Here is an 18661-nt window from a genome sequence, read left to right on the forward strand (position 1 = left end):
CTTCATCCATCAGGCTGTCAGGAAGCTGAACTCGCTCCTGAACTTGCCCCCCGTCCCTCTTCTGCCCCAGGTACCACAGAACTATGAACCACCGCCACCCCCACCCCCCCCAGATCCCACATCCCCAGGTCCATCCACGTCCCCTCCCACTAACATATGATGACATGCACCAGTCACTGTGCAGCATTGATCTGCTCACTACCTCATTCAGCATAGAACTGATGTCATTCTACCACCTCATCAGTCAGTTATATAAAATAACTGCTCCTGAGCACTTTTACACTTTAATTAGACTGAATAAGCTGTTTGCACTAAATCTTTTTATCTGCACTGTTTGTACACTTCATTAGTTTGCACTCTATCTGCCATGTGCCTTGCACTGCTTTAACTTTATTTTTATTTTTATTATATGTGTTTTTTACATGCCCTTATTATATAGTTGTATTTTATATTTTATATTTGATTTAGATTTTTAGGCTCTACTGTTAGTGTTTTCTGTATGCACAGAGGGTCTGAGAGTAACGCAATTTTGATTCTCTCTATGTATGTACTGTACATGTGAAAGAATTGACGATAAAGCAGACTTGACTTCAATTGACTTATCTCTGTAAAGCTGATTTTAAATAATCCATTTTGTAAAAAGTGCTATATAACTTAACTTGGTAGATTTGTTGTAATGAAGCATTCAGCATTGTAGCACATTCACATTCATCTTGGCCCATTCACTTTGACCTGTTTAATATGTGAAGGTCTGAATGCACTGAATTTTGTATTGCACTTGCACTTTTGATCCAAAAGCTAAATATTGATGACGTTCCCTACGTCATCACGCTACACTTCCCTGTGGAGACTCCTCCGCTTTCACTTTGCTAGTGGGAGCTGCGCCGCTGTTTATGCGAACGGACACTTTTGAATCAAAATTCGCAAAAGTGATAATGAAGCTTATTTTTAAAGCACTCCCAGTGACTTTGTTTTTACTCTACCATGGTGAGATCGTATTCGTTACAATCTCCTTTTTCTTCTTTTGTGTGGCCTAAAAGCCTGTACGCGACTTGGGCTTTGTAGCACTTTGTAGCCTAACGGATAATGGTTTGGCTGAGAACAGAGCCTAACACTGTTCACATAAAAACGATGTTCAGTGGAAAACATTGTAACAACAAAAAAACGATTCTATGACAGCTGAAATTAGATCAGAGCTGAAATTTACGTGAAAATTGTGTACTTTTTCATGTCACGTGACTGCGTGTAAACAAATAACTTAAAAGAGTTGACATAGTTGATGTATTTTTGTGGGTACTCATCTATGTAACATTTATTGTGAGTCTAAGAACGTTTCATTAATTGAATGTTCAAATAGGCCTATATGTAGAGGGGTGAGAGGTGAAATTATGAATCAGGAAGTGGGTTGTGTTAGCGCGGTTGTGTTGTATAAGATCCACCAAGTGTGTGTGTTTGTATAATGAGTGAATGTGTGAATCTCTTCTGCTGTTTGTTTGCCTGTTACATTAAGTAACCAGACAGATTTCTCTCTGTTTATGATCTGCAGAAAAACATTTTCACTGCACTATTGTATATTTTGCTTCTATTTCTTCTTCAGTTGCGCCTGATAAAGTATCAGTGTCTTTGATGGAGGGAGATTCAGTCACACTACGCACTGATCTTGAAAGAAACCAACAACGATACATTAAATGGAATTTTTTTGACACTCGCATCGCTCAAATGGATGGAGATCTTGGTTTTATCTGTACAGATGTTCAGTGTAACGAAGGTACTGAGAGATTCAGAGACAGACTGAAGCTGGATCATCAGACTGGATCTCTGACCATCATGGACATCAGAACAACAGACTCTGGAGAATATGAATTGAAAATTTCAAGCGACGGCAGTAAAAAGATCTTCAGTGTTTCTGTCACTGGTGAGTCATTTAATGAGTGTTTATATAAAATACATGTTTAAAATACCAAATCCTCCAGCAGCTGTTGGTTTGTGTTTCAGAGGTTCCTGCTGCTGAACTATATGAAATAAAGAAGGGAGAATCTGTCACTTTACATGCTGGCCAAATAAAATACCCAAATACCACGTGGTATTTTAAGAACACACTCATCGCTGAAATCACTGGAGATCAGAGTAAGATCTGTGAAGATGTTCAGTGTAAAGAGAGATTCAGAGACAGACTGAAGCTGGATCATCAGACTGAATCTCTGATCATCACAGACACCAGAACCACAGACTCTGGAGAATATAAACTACACATCACCATCAGCGATAACAGCTTCATCATCACCAGAGTAAAGAGATTCAGTGTTTCTGTCACTGGTGAGTAAATGCACAATATCAGCTAGTTTTCCTATGAGTCTAACTACTTTTTGTTGAGCTGATTGTGTTGTTCTACAGAGTAGAAATGGAACATTATGGCCAGGTATGGTGTTCAGTACAAAAATTGTGCTTTGCATTTAACCCATCCAAGTGAACCAACACACACACACACACCATGAATAGATGGAGCGGTAAATATCAGGTGAAGGTATTGGTAAATATTAGATTTATGATTATTCACTCTCTAATAATACTGTCTTTATCTGTTCCAGATTCAGGTCTGTCTTCAGGCGCTGTCGCAGGAATAGTTGTTGTTGTTCTGCTGCTGGTAGCTGTTATAGCTGCTGGTGTGTTTTATCGTCATCGCAGGAGCCATGCAGCTGTACCACAACAATGTAAGTATCATTACCTATAGCTGATTTTATAAGACGCTGTATTACATATACTGTGCAAAAAAAAGAATATTAGTTTTATTATAATTCTAATACTTTTATTAGTATTTTCAACTGAAACAAAAACGTACACTGTAAACGGTTTAATTTTTACCAACACAGAAGCAAAAGAGCAGTGAGGCAACGTCAAAGCAATCAAAAACACAAATAACTCCTAAATAAATGGAGTAACAATTAATAAAACAGCTCAAAGTGCAACCTTTGTCACAGAGCACTGATGATTTAATCTCAGTTTCGTTTTTGATTTTGGCACCACATTCCTTTAATGTGGTGCGCTGTCACCCTTTCCACGAAACACCGAAATGAGTCAGTTCATCTAACGCGACTGATGTATAGGCAACAGTCTCCGTGGCGTTCTTGCACAATACTAAAACTTTATTTGCCTGTTACAGACTTTTTTTACACTCACTGTTGTTTGTTGACAGTGAAGCTGCTCTGAAATTATATGTTAAGTGTTTGGGGAGCATTTTGGTGCTACAGTGCATTCTTCATTTGCAAATTTTTGCTATGAGGTGTTACTCCACTCTTCCTCCAAAACAATTTCTCAAACCCATCTGGGTTTTCATTTGGTCACATGTGGTTTGGCACTGCAAGGGTTATCAGCTATAGCTCTGTCTTAGGTGTCTTGTATAACAGATAGTGCTGTTTTTTGCTTTGGCCACATCTGCTCCTTGTTCATTGGACCTTTTGTGAATGTGCTTTCTTACAGGAGGATGATGATGATGATGATGATGGTAACTCACTGCCTGAGCCTTAACATTTGTTTGCGGTACACAGCAAAATCCCCAGTGTTAATTTAACACTCTTGAGTGTGGACTCATATAAACACTGAAGCAGTGTTAAAAGTAACACTGAAGCAGAGTTGAAGTTAATGAGATAATTAAGAAGTTAATTGAGTTATGATTGAGCATTATTGAAGACACCTGATGTTAACAAGCAGAATCACCAATCGAGAAAATCACAATTTGTGTGTCACCATTATAGTGGTCAATGTTTGCTTTAGTTGGGATCTTGACCCTTCAGTTATTAACTTTAGATTTTATGTGGCTGTGGTGACTGAATTATATCATACAGACAGACCACAGCAAAGGCAATCATGTGAGCTATTGATTGTGGTTTGAGCTATTTGTTATAGAATGACCTGAATGCCTGAGTTTAGGTTTCTTTACTGCATACATAAATTAAGTGAAAAAGAAAAGCAAGCAACCCAGCATTTCTGACATAGTATGACATGTTTTTAATAGTTAGTTCTACGTAAAAAAGAATTCTTTAGTTTAGACACACAGACATCAGGAATCAGCGTGAGCATCACAACAACGGTGACCATCAAAAAAGCATGTTGTAGCCAATAAAAACTCATCCATGGCTCCCATCATGCATTGCGGCAAGAATAAATTATGAGCTGAACTGTCTTTTTAACTTTTTATTCTAACTATATTTTATTTTTGCTGTTTTTATGTTCATTTTTTGCATCTAGTTTTGTGATGTTCAGAGTTGGTCTGTTTATCTGAATATGTTTTTTGTCGCCGTTGTTGAGATTCATACGTTGATTATTGTTATCTGTTTGTGCCTAAAATTAGAATTCTTAAAAAAAAAAAAAAAAAATCAGAATCACTTGCAAGAGATACCTACAAAATGTATAGAAAATACAGATTTTTTCATTGTGGAATCAAAGCTGTGACAATCAATAATGGAAGTTTTACTTTGAGAAAAGACTGTAAATGAGTTCAGTGACTCATGTCAAACAACGATTACATTAAAACATAATCATCAACATGCGAAGATTTTTGCTCTTGGTTTGACAAACAAACTTTAAAAGTAAAAAGTTACAAGCCAAGAGCCCAACTAAAGCAAACACTGAACACTATAATGGTGACACACAAATTGTGATTTTCTCGTTTGTGATTCTGCTTGTTAACATCAGGTGTCTTCAGTAATGCTCAATCATAACTCCATTAACTTCTTAATTATCTCATTAACTTCAACTCTGCTTCAGTGTTACTTTTAACACTGCTTAAGTGTTTATATGAGTCCACACTCAGAGTGTTAAATTAACACTGGGGAGTGTTAAATTAACACTGGGGATTTTGCTGTGTAGATCATGAGATGTCCTTAAACTGTTTACTCACAAAGTGATCTGAAAATTTCACTAATAAGTACCAATATTTGTACAGTTGTCACACCTATTACATGGCACACCAGTTTAAGTCAAATACTTTTTTTTTTCCTAAACAGATTAAATGGTAACACGTAGCATTAAACAATATATGATAAATAATGTAAGCAACACGATAAGAGCATTAGATCAGATCAAATCTGCTAAAGTGATTGAGATGGAAACAGAGAGTGGGACATCTGTTTCATGTCTTTTGCACTACATGAAGTATTATTGCACTGATCTGGTTTGACAGACCAGATCAGACCATTGATAGTGCAGTCCTGGTAATCCTGGTAATAACCACATTGATAGAACTGACTGTGTTTCCACAAATACTGCACTAAGTTGGTCGTTACACTGAGAAAAGAAAAAAAAAAATCTATATTTTTGTTTTGCTTCCCATTACATCAATATGCATTAATGTCAGATGAAAAAGATACGATATAATGTATTGTTTTTAATTAATTTGTGCTTAATTTAAATAATAATAATACTAATAATAATAATCTAACATTGGCATAAGAAAAGCTCAAGAAAGCAACTTTATCAGCTGAGAGTTAGATAATGCAAGCTTCACTAATGTCATCCACCTTCAACAGAAAACACTGGTTGACCAGCTTTGAATAGCATATCTTTTTATATGTACACTAGCCTATACCAGACCTAAAACAAGGATGAAGAGGTTTGCCATGTGGTTGAAAGCCATAGGTGTGTGTGGAAAAACCGGCTAAGGTTTTTAAGATACAGTAAAGTCCTCAAAGGCAATCTTGGTACCTTGGACAAAGACACTGCATGCCAGTTTTCAAGTCAGTCAAACTAAGGGTTGTAGTTATATCTAAACTTATTCATGTTAAAGCACCACCAAGCGGCACTCTTGAATATCTGTGCAGAGTTTGGTGAAAATATCCCATCAGTCAAGACTTATAGCCATTTTAGTAAAAGTGGCTTCACCCACTTTGAACGTTTTGGTGGCTCTTATTGACCATGAATACAAATGTAAAAACAGGGTCCCGTTCTTCGTACGTCACTAACTCAGGTAGCTGGATTTATATGGCATTATCTTGGATTGGTTAGTTTCTTCGAAGCTCATCCTGGAGTTGCTGTCATATCAACGGGTCCGTAAACTTAAACCGGACCCACTTTATATTAAGTGGCCCTAACTACTATGTACTTACATTTTGATTAATAATTTTGTACAATGTACTTATTGTGTACATACATGTTTTTACATTGTACTTATATTAAAAAAAAAAAACGACATGCAATTACAACTGTAATTACATTTATAATTACACTGTTGACCCAAACTTCACACCTTAACCCACCCTTAAACTTACCCATACCTCCAACCCTCTCCCTAACCTTACCCCTATCCCACCTCAATAGCAGCAAAAGTGTTTTACAATACAATATGAACACAGTAAGTACATTGTACTTATTTTTTTATGTAAGTACAAAGTAGTTAAGGCCACCTAATATAAAGTGGGACACTTAAACCTGCTCAGGAGCAGCTTTTTTCATGTAAACAGGATTAGATTTCATTTTTTTTTAAGCAGAACTGATATTTAAAAACTGTCCACTATGATCGCTACCTTATTAGTAGAATTTCCTACTGATATAGGGACAATAATTTAAAACGATAATCATTTATAAATTAATTTAAAGATAATGTTGTGTAGTCTTTAATACTATAGACAGCTAGTTCATTGTAATTGTATTAATTAGTCTTACACACAGATAATGTAGATTCGTGCAGGTAACATGATCTTGACCCTGAGAAACTGTAATTAATGCTGTCATGTAACAAATCTGTTCAAAATTAATTTGAAATATGAATTGTTAATTACTACATTGAAATAAAAATGTAAAGCCTGTACAAATATTAGAAGTTGTGAATCTAAATAATCATGTACATTTTTTTACAAATAAATTAAAAACAGTTCACATTTTCATTAATCTGTTATAACATTTATTTAGATTTGTTCTCTTGGTTGTTTCCTTATAAAAAGTCCAGAAGTTCGTCAAGTTTTTTGTCAGGTGTCTTTTGTAATTATATGATTATATGATACGTATATCATTACGTTGCTGTCTTGCCGCCAGCCAATCGCTGCACTGCTGATCGTGGTGTCATGTATCGATAGCCCCTTTCAAACCAAACCAACAACAGATGCATTAGAAGAACTGAATTAGCCAGATCCTGATTAGCGCATCAGTATCGTTTAGGATGTGACATTTCATCTGGGATGTATTAAGAAACGTACGAAGAACGGACCCCAGGTCTTCATCTCATGTCTTTTTCAATTCGGCTGTCTTCAGATTGTCTAGTTTGTTGTTCATTTGGTGCTCATTTTCTTTTATCTTCTGTTAATTTTACATCAGGGACAAAGTGCCTTGAAGTAAAACCCACTACACAATCTTCTCTGAAACACAAAACATCACAGAGCTTTGCATGTTGATGTGTTATGTGATGAGCATTATTCAAAACAAGGTCAACTCTGTGGAAGATTTATGTATATATATTATAAATAACATTTCCTTTCATTACATGATTATTTATATGCTTTTAAATACTATATTGTATACTGTATTGAATAAGAGGAAACAAAATAAGACAGCTGTCTGACAGCTGCACCTGTATATAATAGATCATGTCAACTTTGTGACCCACTTACTAAACTGTTGTACTCTTTTTGTTGTGTGTGTGTGTGGGGGGGGGGGGGGGGGGTTCTCTCTGAAACTAGTCTGAAATCCTGATTAAATCATTCCAAAGGTATTGTCTGGAGTCTGTCTGGTTATTTGTTACATCTACCCTAGCCATGTCTTGCAATGAGAAGTGTTTTTAAACCTGTTGTCCAACAAAAGAGAACATTTATAGCATGTTTTTCCTTAACAGAAGTTGAATGTTAGAAATAATTTTCCTTCTGTAATCTGATGTGGCTTTTCATCATAAAATGATGCAGAAATATATATTCTACACTGCAAAAAGTGCAATGGATTTTAATAATAATAATATTGAAAGGACAAACTATGTTTGATCTCAATACTGACATTCATGTTCTGAGTCATCTTTCTTTAGAGATGTTGTTTGATTTGTTGGGTGGACAAACACCTTGTTAGGCAGTTATTCAGAGCACAATGTGTTGAGTGAGTAGATGTCACTGTTCCTGTGTGTGTGTGTGTGTATACATCCCTATATTCTTTTGTCAGACTAGCACACTTGGGAGTTAAATGAATTAATACACTGCTTCTTCCAAGCTTTATAAATCTTTTTTTTATGTTTCAGTTGTGTTTGATTGCTTTTAAGGCTTTTTATCTTGTTGCTTTTTTATTTTTTGGCAACAGTAACTAACCAATAACAACCTGTGATTTATTGGGTAATGCAACGTTTTTGTATACATTTTTTTCCGCTCATGATTTTTCATCTGCACACTAGCTCTCCCTTTCTGAACAAATGTGTTAAAAGTAATTTGGCCCGAGTCGATTTAATTTAATGCATTTTATTTCCACAAGTCTACTCTCACATTACTCATGTTATGTTATATGTAGCCTAAAAAGAAACATATTTTATGTTTACCCTGTGTTATTGCTATATTTGTTTTATTTACTAGATCCAGGCTCGTTAAATTGATTAAATCCAGACTGAGGGTTATATGCAATGCTATACTAAAGCGATAAAATCACAAATACATTAAAACGTTAGTCAAAACAAACTTTAGTTTTGCTTGAGAAAGCCTGAAAGTTTAAAGCAGTTGTAAAAGCCTGGGCCCGTATTCATAAAGATTCTAAGAATCCTCTCAGAAAACTCTTAATTTAGCTTAAAAACTTTTACGTAGGAGTCTTAGCTTAAAGGTCCCATTTTACGCGCTTTTTTGAAGCTTTGATTGTGTTTAAAATGTGCAATATAACATGTGTTTATGTTTCGCGTGTAAAAAAACACAGTATTTTTCACACAGTTCACCTATCTGTATACCGCTGTTTTCACTGTCACAAAAACGGGCTGATGACTTCCTTGTTCTATGAAGCCTCTCCTTCAGTAATACGTAATGGGTTCTGATTGGGCCAGTGGTTCCTGTGTTGTGATTCGTCAGCAGCTGAGAGCAGGCTGCCCTCCTGGTAACGTTATTGGGCTAGAACGCACGTGCTGGAGATGTATTTATAGTCACAGGAGCGTTTTTACTGACGAGATGCGCATGAACATCGCATTAGTTTTTTTGCACAGCCCTAACATCTAGTTAACAAAGCTAAACGGCGTTGCCCTTTGTGTAATAAGTTACAGAAACTGTTAAATGCACCAACTTAAATAATAATGTGGTCCATAAACAACGCCTTCTCCAGACAAAGAGGGAACTGCTCCATCTTTCAAGAATAATCTTTGTGCGAATCCGGCATTAAACTGATTGAGATTGAGAAAGTTGTCCTCAGCAAAATGAGCTACACATAGTTTGACGTGGATTATAATTTTCGGGAACGGAGTTAAACATAAATTGTAACCATTAATCTCCAAATACAGCATCCCTGGGAAGCCCAAACAAAGATAATTGGACTCCAAGATAAAAAAAACAGCGTTTCAACGACATGGCGACAAAAACAAACAGCTCTTCCTTCTTCTCTGTCGGAGCGCAACAAGGCCACGCCCCCCTGTTTGTGAATTGATGTGGGTGGTGGTTAGTCAAAAAAAACTGTTTTAGTGACGTCATTACTACAGGAACTAGAGGGCTGTAGTCCAAACGGGTCGTTTTTTTGTAGGCAAATTCTGTTAAATCAAATATCTCGCTTGGCATTGAACTTTGAGCTTTAGAATTTTACAGATATTATTTATACTCTAACAACAACATTACACACTAACTGAAGTTTAAAACATGGGATCACGAAGAAGGGGACCTTTAAAAGCGATTCGGGACCGATCTGAGAGCAACTCTGAGTAAGGAAAAGACAAGAACTTTCTTCTTAGTGAGGAGGCGGGGTTGACCCTGTTGCTATGTATGACAGTCTTCTTTTGAAGACTGTAATTGGTCGGTTGTCCAAGAAGGAAAAAAAAAAAGATTTTAAGTATAGGCTCTATTCTAATTCTCACTTTGAATTTACATGCGTAATTTATCCTATTTGACCGTTCTCTCTCTGTCTCTCTCTCTCTCACACACACACGCACACACACACACATACACATTATATGTGTGTATATAAATCCTTTTCTTATTTACCATGCTTGTATTTTCCTATAAGGTATTTGATTGGCTTAGAATGATAAAAATTGTTCCACTCTTTCTAATTACAGTAATTGCTGTCCTATTTAAGTGTTTTTTTTGAATGTTGGTTTTAATTTATCAAACATGGAATCAAAACCAAGAAGGGTGAGAAAGCCAAACTGGACAGAGGAACAGTTTACTGTTTACTGTTAGCCCAGTTAGTGGATGGACACAAGGCCATTCTTAAAGGAAAATGTGGGCCGGGTGTCACAGCAAGGGACAAGAAGCACACATGGGAGCGAATAGCACAAACTAGGTGCTTATGCGCACCTATAAGCCTGCTATATTCATAAATGCAGTTTTTTGACCCTGCAAGGTGGGAATGTCTAGTGGAAACGAAATGAACTGCGACACAATAAGATGTTCTGAAAGTGCTTTAATTGTTTGTGTGATCACTCTGCTTACAGAAGGTTGTGACAGACCCAAATCATCACTATTGCATTGTTGCATTTTCCCAGTTGCCAAATATCGTAATGTAGTGATTAATTTATATATTAAATTATAAATTATTATATAATCTATACCGTCTTTTTAACTCACTGTCATCCATTGTCTGCAACACATTTCTTCTGCCTCTTCGTCTCTCTGCCATTTTCTCCTCTGGTAAAGAAACTCTTAAGCCTCTTAAAAGTCCTCGTCCGTGCTCCTAACACTTTTGACCTTAAGACCTCTTTTAAGGGTTAAGATGCTTTCTGAATTACTTTTTTCTTTACTAGGATTTTTTTCTTTAATTTTAAGAGTAAAAGCCCACATTTCTAAGAATTTTCTTAGAATTTTGGCACTAGGAGCTACTTTTTGCATTAAGATTCTTTATGAATACGGGCCCTAAAGTTTGAACATTTAGACAGATTAGATAGATGCTGGTAACATGTTTCTAGCATGATTAGCATGTTTTTACCATGATTGGCCCTAGCATATTGCTGGCAAGATTAGCATGTTGCTAGGAAGATTAGCATACTACTACCATGTTGCCAGCATGATTAACAAGTAACTTGCGCTGAGAAGCTAGCTGTTATGGAAGCAGATGGACAACCAGGTAAGTAATGATGAAGGTGTTTATTTTAACAGCTGAGTATCAGGATGAATCAACGTCCAGGAATGGGTGAGTATCAGAGTTCAGATATGGAGAATTCTTGAGTGCAATCATTGAGTGAATAACAGTACTTTCCTTTGCAGGAACAACGGAAGTTGGAAGTTTTCCAGAATAGATATAAACTTTGTTTGAAGTGGATGACAGGGTGATTGTGGTGGAGGAACCTGGCCAATCCGGTTGCTATTTGCTATATATCTGAGTATCAGGATGAATCAAGTCCATCACTCATGTTGTGTTTCCTGATCCTCAGATGGCCTTACACAGCTTGAACTGGAGCAGATATCTTGAGCTTTCAACATTTGTCTGATCTTTAAAAAGATCACTGGAAACTTAAGGTGAGATCTGGTTATTAGCTTAATCTGACACTTTTAAATTTTAACCATTGTTTTACCTATGGACAGAAGTCTAAGTCCTGTTATGCTATTGAAAAATAATAATTAATAATAATAATAATAATAATAATAAATATAGCTGCAAGCAGCGATACCGGGGCCAAGCCCTGAAGGGCTGTAGCCAGAGCAATGAGCGGGATGATGCAAAATGGCCCAAACGGAACTTACATCAGGACAACAGAATGGTTCAGAAGTAGAGAAGTTTGATATCGAACAGAACTTCAGATGAGAAAGACCAAAAACATTTTTGATTCAATGCGAACACATGCAGAAAATTCAACGGCTCAAACGGAAGCAACACTAACTGCGCTTGATTCGAATCCATGAAATCAGAAACTTTATCTCCCCCGGATTCGGACCCATGACCTCAGTAGCTCAGAACAATGGGCTTAACAGGCTGCACCACTGAGCTGTTACACATCCGACATGATGCACAAGAAAGGTTAAGGTGTGAGAATGATCTCACTAAAGAAAGCAGCCTAGCATTTTAAGCAGCGTAATATGGAAAGTTAAGTAAATTGCAGTTCAGTCTTCTGAGGTACATCCGGGACATGGTGTTAATTATACCTACCGATTATTGTAAAAATCTTTCCATGTGTTGAAAAGATATAGCTTAAAGCTGATAGCTTAAAGGTCCTATGACATGAAAATTTCACTTTCTGAGGTTTTTTTACATTAATATGAGTTCTGTATATGGTCCCCAAGTTTCTAGAAATTTGAATCGGTGTAAATTGAGATTTTTCTATCTTTCTGCATCAGTGAATCAAGCCAGTGACTAAGCTGTTAGCTGTGGAGAAAGCATTTTGTGAGAGAAAACGTGTTGCAATAATGACGAGATCACTGCATTCACGTGATAAACAGACTCTGTCTATTCAATGCTCATCACTGCAGCCTTTCATGTGATGGGAAAAGATCGAAAAAAATAATTATATAATCAACACTTCCACGATTCGTTAATCTCGACAGCTGTAATAGTAATTTATATATATATATATATATATATGCATTCGAATGCAAAGATGTCAGCCAATCACAACAGTTGTGGTTTACTCGGAGTCTCACAGCAGACACGCCCCTTCAAACAGAGCATTCAAGCCAGAGGGCTAATGTCAGGATATAAAAATGCTTTTTATTTCTAAATTTTAAATGTAAAAATCAAAAATTAAAAGGAAATAATCCATGTCATGGGACCTTTAACACAATTCTTAATGTCAGACAGTTAATTCAGTCAATCCTGACACAATTTGCATCCACGGATTCGGCATGACCCGGGGAATATAAAAGACACCATGATTTTGATCATAAAGCAACATGCAATTTATGACAAATTTCAAAATGGCGGACAGGTGGTCCAGGTGGTCTTGACAAAATAGATACCAAGATCAGAATTTTCTGACTGATTGTTCGGAAGTTATAAGCAAAAATGTGTTTTTTCGGTATCTCAACACCCATAGGTGGCGCTGTTCCCAACTTTGGCATGGACCCTCAGATCATGGTGTAGATGAAGTATACCAAGTTTGGTTTCGATTAATTAAAGTGTGGCCGAGATACAGCCTCTGAACCAGGTTGTCCACTGTTAAATTCAAAGCCTCATAACTTTTTTTTTTGACCAGTAGGCACGAAAATTCTGTTCAGTCATTTCAATGCGTCTTGGTCCGAAGATTACGTCAGCAAAATTTGAGAAGAATTAGGACAAATTTGAAGGAGGAGTAGCGTTTAAACGGAATACTGTACTTTACTATAATGGGTGGAGCCTTAATGTAAGGTATGTATTAGAATCTCTATGAAGAGAGTAATCAGATGTACTAAGTTTTATTTTCATAGAATTAATGGTTCAAGAGTTATTAACATTTGAATGTTGAAATTTTAGACTGGTGGTGGCGCTATGGAGTTGGTCCTAGAGACCCCAAAGTTGGTCAGATTACTAATCATGGCCATCTCTATAAGTGTGTCAAATTGTATCATTTTCCCATGTTCCCTTCATAGGGCTGTCATAGACTCCCATTGGCCAAGAAGAAGAAGAAGAAAAAACATATATGTATGTATGTATGTGTGTATATATATATATATATATATATATATATATATATATATATATATATATATATATATATATATACAGGTGCTTGTCATATAATAGAATATCATCAAAAAGTTGATTTATTTCAATAATTCCATTCAAAGGGGAACCTTGTATATTGTATCCATTCATTACACACAGACTGATATATTTCAAATGTTTATTTCTTTTAAGTTTGATGATTACTAAGGAAACAACTAAGGAAAATCTGTATCAAATTCAGTATCTCAGAAAATGTTTATATTACTTAAGACCAATACAAAGAAAGGACTTTTAGAAACCTTGGCCAACTGAAAAGTATGAGCATGAACAGCACTCAATACTTAGTTGGGGCTCCTTTTGTCTGAATTACTGCATCAATGCGGCGTGGCATGGAGTCGATCAGTCTGTGGCACTGCTCAGGTGTTATGAGAGCCCTGTTGCTCTGATAGTGGCCTTCAGCTCTTCTGCATTCTTGGGTCTGGCATATCACATCTTCCTCTTCCCAATATTAAGAACAGGGATACCATGGTCCTTAAACCAAGTACTGGTAGCTTTGGCACTGTGTGCAGGTGCAAAGTCCTGTTGGAAAATCTGCATCTCCATAAAGTTGGTCAGCAGCAGTAAGCATGAAGTGCTCTAAAACTTCCTGGCATATGGCTGTGTTGACCTTGGACCTCAGAAAACACAGTGGACCAACACCAGCAGATGATATGGCACCCCAAACCATCACTGACTGTGGAAACTTTACACTTCTTGAAGCACTGACTCCAGCTGCAGTCCACTCTTTAGTGTATCTCCTCCACATTTTTGAATGGGGTTTTGTTTCACAATCCTCTCCAGGGTGTGGATATCCCTATTGCTTGTAGACCTTTTTTCTACCACATCTTTTCCTTCCCTTCACCTCTCTATTAATGTGCTTGGACACAGAGCTCTGTGAACACCCAGCCTCTTTTGCAATGACCTTTTGTGTCTTGCCCTCCTTGTGCAAGGTGTCAATGGTCGTCTTTTGGACAACTGTCAAGTCAGCAGTCATCCCCATGATTGTGTAGCCTACAGAACTAGACTGAGATACCATTGAAAGGCCTTTGCAGGTGTTTTGAGTTAATTAGCTGATTAGAGTGTGGCACCAGGTGTCACAATATTCAACATTTTCTGAGATACTGAATTTGGGATTTTCCTTAGTTGTCAGTTATAATCATCAAAATTAAAGGAAATAAATATTTGAAACATATCAGTCTATGTGTAATAAATGAATATAATATACAAGTTTCACGTTTTGAATGGAAATAGTTGATAATGTTTTTTCTATGCAGTGATGTTAGCCAATCAAAACAGCGGCCAATTACTGCGAAGCCTTAAAGGACCTGCCCCTTAAAAACAGGCTGTTCCTGAGAAAGGTTTGGAAAGGAACATTTTAAAATGATTAATATATATATATATATACATATATATATATATATATATATATATATATATATATATATATACACAGCAAAATCCCCAGTGTTAATTTAACACTCTGAGTGTGGATTATATAAACACTGAAGCAGTGTTAAAAGTAACACTGAAGCAGAGTTGAAGTTAATGAGATAATTAAGAAGTTAATTGAGTTTTGATTGAGCATTATTGAAGACACCTGATGTTAACAAGCAGAATCACAAACGAGAAAATCACAATTTGTGTGTCACCATTATAGTGGTCAGTGTTTGCTTTAGTTGGGATCTTGGCTTGTGACTTTTTAAATTAAAAGTTTTTGTGTCAAGCCAAGAGCAAAAATCACTGGGTGTTGATGATTATGTTTTAATGTAATTGTTGCTTGACCTTAATCACTGAACTCTTTTACAGTCTCTTCTCTTCTTATGGATCATTATTGATTGTAACAGCTTTGATTACACAATGAAAGAGTGGGTATTTTCTATACATGTTGTAGGCATCTCTTGTGATTCTGTGATTCTGACTTTTTTTTTTTATTAAAGAGTTTTAATTTTAGGCACACACAGATAACAAGAATCAGTGTATGAATCTCAAAAACGGTGACAAACAGCATATCCAGATAAACAGATCTACTCTGAACATCACAAAACTAGATCCTAAAAATTCACATAAAAACAGCAAAAATAAAATATAGTTAGAATAAAAAGTTAAAAAGACAGATCAGCTCATAATTTATTCATGCCGCAATGCATGATGGGAGCCATGGATGAGTTTTTATTGGCTACAACATGCTTTTTTGATGGCCACCGTTGTTGTGATGCTCACACTGATTCTTGATATCTGTGTGTCTAAACTAAAGAACTCTTTCTTTATGTAGAACTAAGTTTTAAAAACATGTCATATTATGGCAAAAATGCTGGATCACTTTTTTATCCATCTTATTTATGTACACAGTAAAGAAACCTAAACTCAGGAATTCAGGTCAATCCATGACAATAAGTCCAAACCACAATCAATACCATAAGATTGCCTTTGCTGTGGTCTGTCTGTATGGTATAACTCAGTCAGCACAGCCACACAAAATCTAAAGTTAATAACTGAAGGGTCAAGATCCCAACTAAAGCAAACACTGAACACTATAATGGTGACACACAAATTGTGATTTTCTCGTTTGGTGATTCTGCTTGTTAACATCAGGTGTCTTCAATAATGGTCAATAATAACACAATTAACTTCTTAATTATCTCATTAACTTCAACTCTGCCTCAGTGTTACTTTTAACACTGCTTCAGTGTTTATATGAGTCCACACTCAGAGTGTTAAATTAACACTGGGGATTTTGCTGTGTATATATATATATATATATATATATATATATATATATATATATATATATATATATATATATATATATATATAAAATAAGGTGTAATTATATATAAAATAATGTATATATGTCATGATCCCTTTAATGACTTTCATATTTTTAAGTAAATTGACTTCCCCGTAGAGCAGAAGTCACACAGACTGACACCTCATACACACTCACAGTCACATTATTGACACCTCAGACACAATCGCACAACACACTCGCACGTCACACACTCACACAGATGTATTGTTGACACCTTAGACACACACTTGAACAGATACACACTCAAACAGACACTTTTAACACCTCAGACACACACTAACAAACTGACATCAAATGCAAGCATCCAGCGGTAGACACATTCTGATGCACAGATCAAACCACATTTCTGTACAGATATAAATAATTTGTACCACAGTAGTCTATTTTATCACCTCTGGTTAGTTTGCATCTATGTTTTGCAAACATGAAAACGCTGCAGTGAAAATGTTCATCCATAAGACCACAGTGTCTGAAGTAATGGCAGGAGATTCCCAATGAAAATCATAAGACAATAAGAGTCTTGTACTTAGAACAATATTAAAGTTTGATCATCTTCTGATTTTGATTGGTGCATATTCCACATCCTCTTCGACTTTCTGTAAAATAATGTATAACACAATATATAACAACAATAATAATAATAATAATAATGAATGATGACAACAATAGCATCAATATTATATATATATATATATATATATATATATATATATATATATATATATATATATATATATATATATATATATATATATTTTTTTTTTTTTTTTTTTTGTAGTAGTAGTAGTACCTAGTCTTAAACACATTCTGTGGTTTTGTGATAGATTATTACACTATAGAATCTCATTATTGCCTGAGTTTTTGCACAATATTTGTAAAATGCGGACAGGTGAAAAGAAGGCATCAGTTGAGCCCCTTGTAGTTTTTCCTTACAAATCTGGAAAATGGTGCTTTCTCACATTTTTGAATTCTGCTTGTGCTGTTTATTAATTGTTAATGGTTATTTTTTTATGGAAACGTGCATTAGATGAATGTGTTTGACTGTCTTTTGCAACATCTTGTGGATGCAATACTATGCATGCACTACTTGCATTCTTATGCTGTTATATTATGATTATATATTCAGTGGCATAGCATGGTCTTAAAATTACAATAATACCACAATTATTACTGGGACAATATACTGACCAACAGAAGTAACAACAGAAGTAGTTATGTTGACAATAAGGGATACAAATAATAAATAATGCCCTTTAATTATACAATTATATTAAAAAGTGACATCAAAGTCAAAATTTATTATGTGATTAAAAATAGGAAAAAAAAAATCACATGCTTAAGTCATATAATGATATATATGCAAGTTAAAATTACTTGTCATAATTTCAGAATTTTCAGTTAGAAAATTTTTAGTTACCTTTTTAATCTCATTATTTACACTTTGCATATTGATTTTTTTATTTTATTTTTATAAATTGACTTTCATTTTAGTATGTCATAATTTCTATGATTTACCAGAACATGATTATGTTTACTTTTTTTTTATTATTATTAGTTGAAATTGACTTAAATATTAGCCAGACAAAATCAAAAGCGCACACTGGTCTACATCAGAATCTCTACTGAAATTATAAGGTGATAGTTTACAGTAAGTTGTCATTAGTTAACATTGCTTAACTACTTTAGTTGACATACTGTTATCAGTACAGAGAGCGTTAGAATCAGAGAAACAGGAGAAAACTTCATATAACGAACTACAACAACCCCAAGCCCCCTTCACAGAAGCTTAATGCTACAGTTCTACCACAAGAACGATCTGTTTCAAAAATTTCAGTTTTAAACACATTAAACACATAAATGTATGAATCCCATATATAAACTTAAAGCAAACATGTTTCCTAAAACAGCAACTAATTACATTCAGGAGTTATATGTAATGGTGGTTTAAATGTAAGTTTTATTCCAAATTTTAAAGTCTGGTGCAACAGAAACTATAAAATAAACCTTGATTTAATCTAGATTAAAGATTAATGCTTATTGGTGCAACATCGTTCATCTTTATTTTATTTATTGTTTTGAAAGTGTAAAGGGGAA

At 35.3% G+C, this 18661-nt stretch overlaps 1 protein-coding gene across 2 annotated transcripts; it reads left to right on the top strand.

Moving 5' to 3' along the window:
* The first annotated feature begins 623 nt into the window (after nucleotides 1-623).
* LOC127987170 (uncharacterized) lies at nucleotides 624-4178 on the top strand. Of its 2 annotated transcripts, none has more exons than XM_052589436.1 (5): nucleotides 624-987; nucleotides 1598-1915; nucleotides 1996-2316; nucleotides 2589-2711; nucleotides 3478-4178. In XM_052589436.1, coding segments are annotated over exons 1-5 (858 nt in total). In that variant the 5' UTR covers nucleotides 624-893; the 3' UTR covers nucleotides 3480-4178. The 2 variants fall into 2 exon arrangements, with proteins under 2 accessions (XP_052445396.1, XP_052445395.1); XM_052589435.1 differs by having other exon boundaries at nucleotides 627-987; nucleotides 3481-4178.
* Nucleotides 4179-18661: the final 14483 nt, after the last annotated feature.

This window comes from Carassius gibelio, chromosome B22 (genome assembly GCF_023724105.1).
Source record: "Carassius gibelio isolate Cgi1373 ecotype wild population from Czech Republic chromosome B22, carGib1.2-hapl.c, whole genome shotgun sequence".
NCBI lineage: Eukaryota > Metazoa > Chordata > Actinopteri > Cypriniformes > Cyprinidae > Carassius > Carassius gibelio.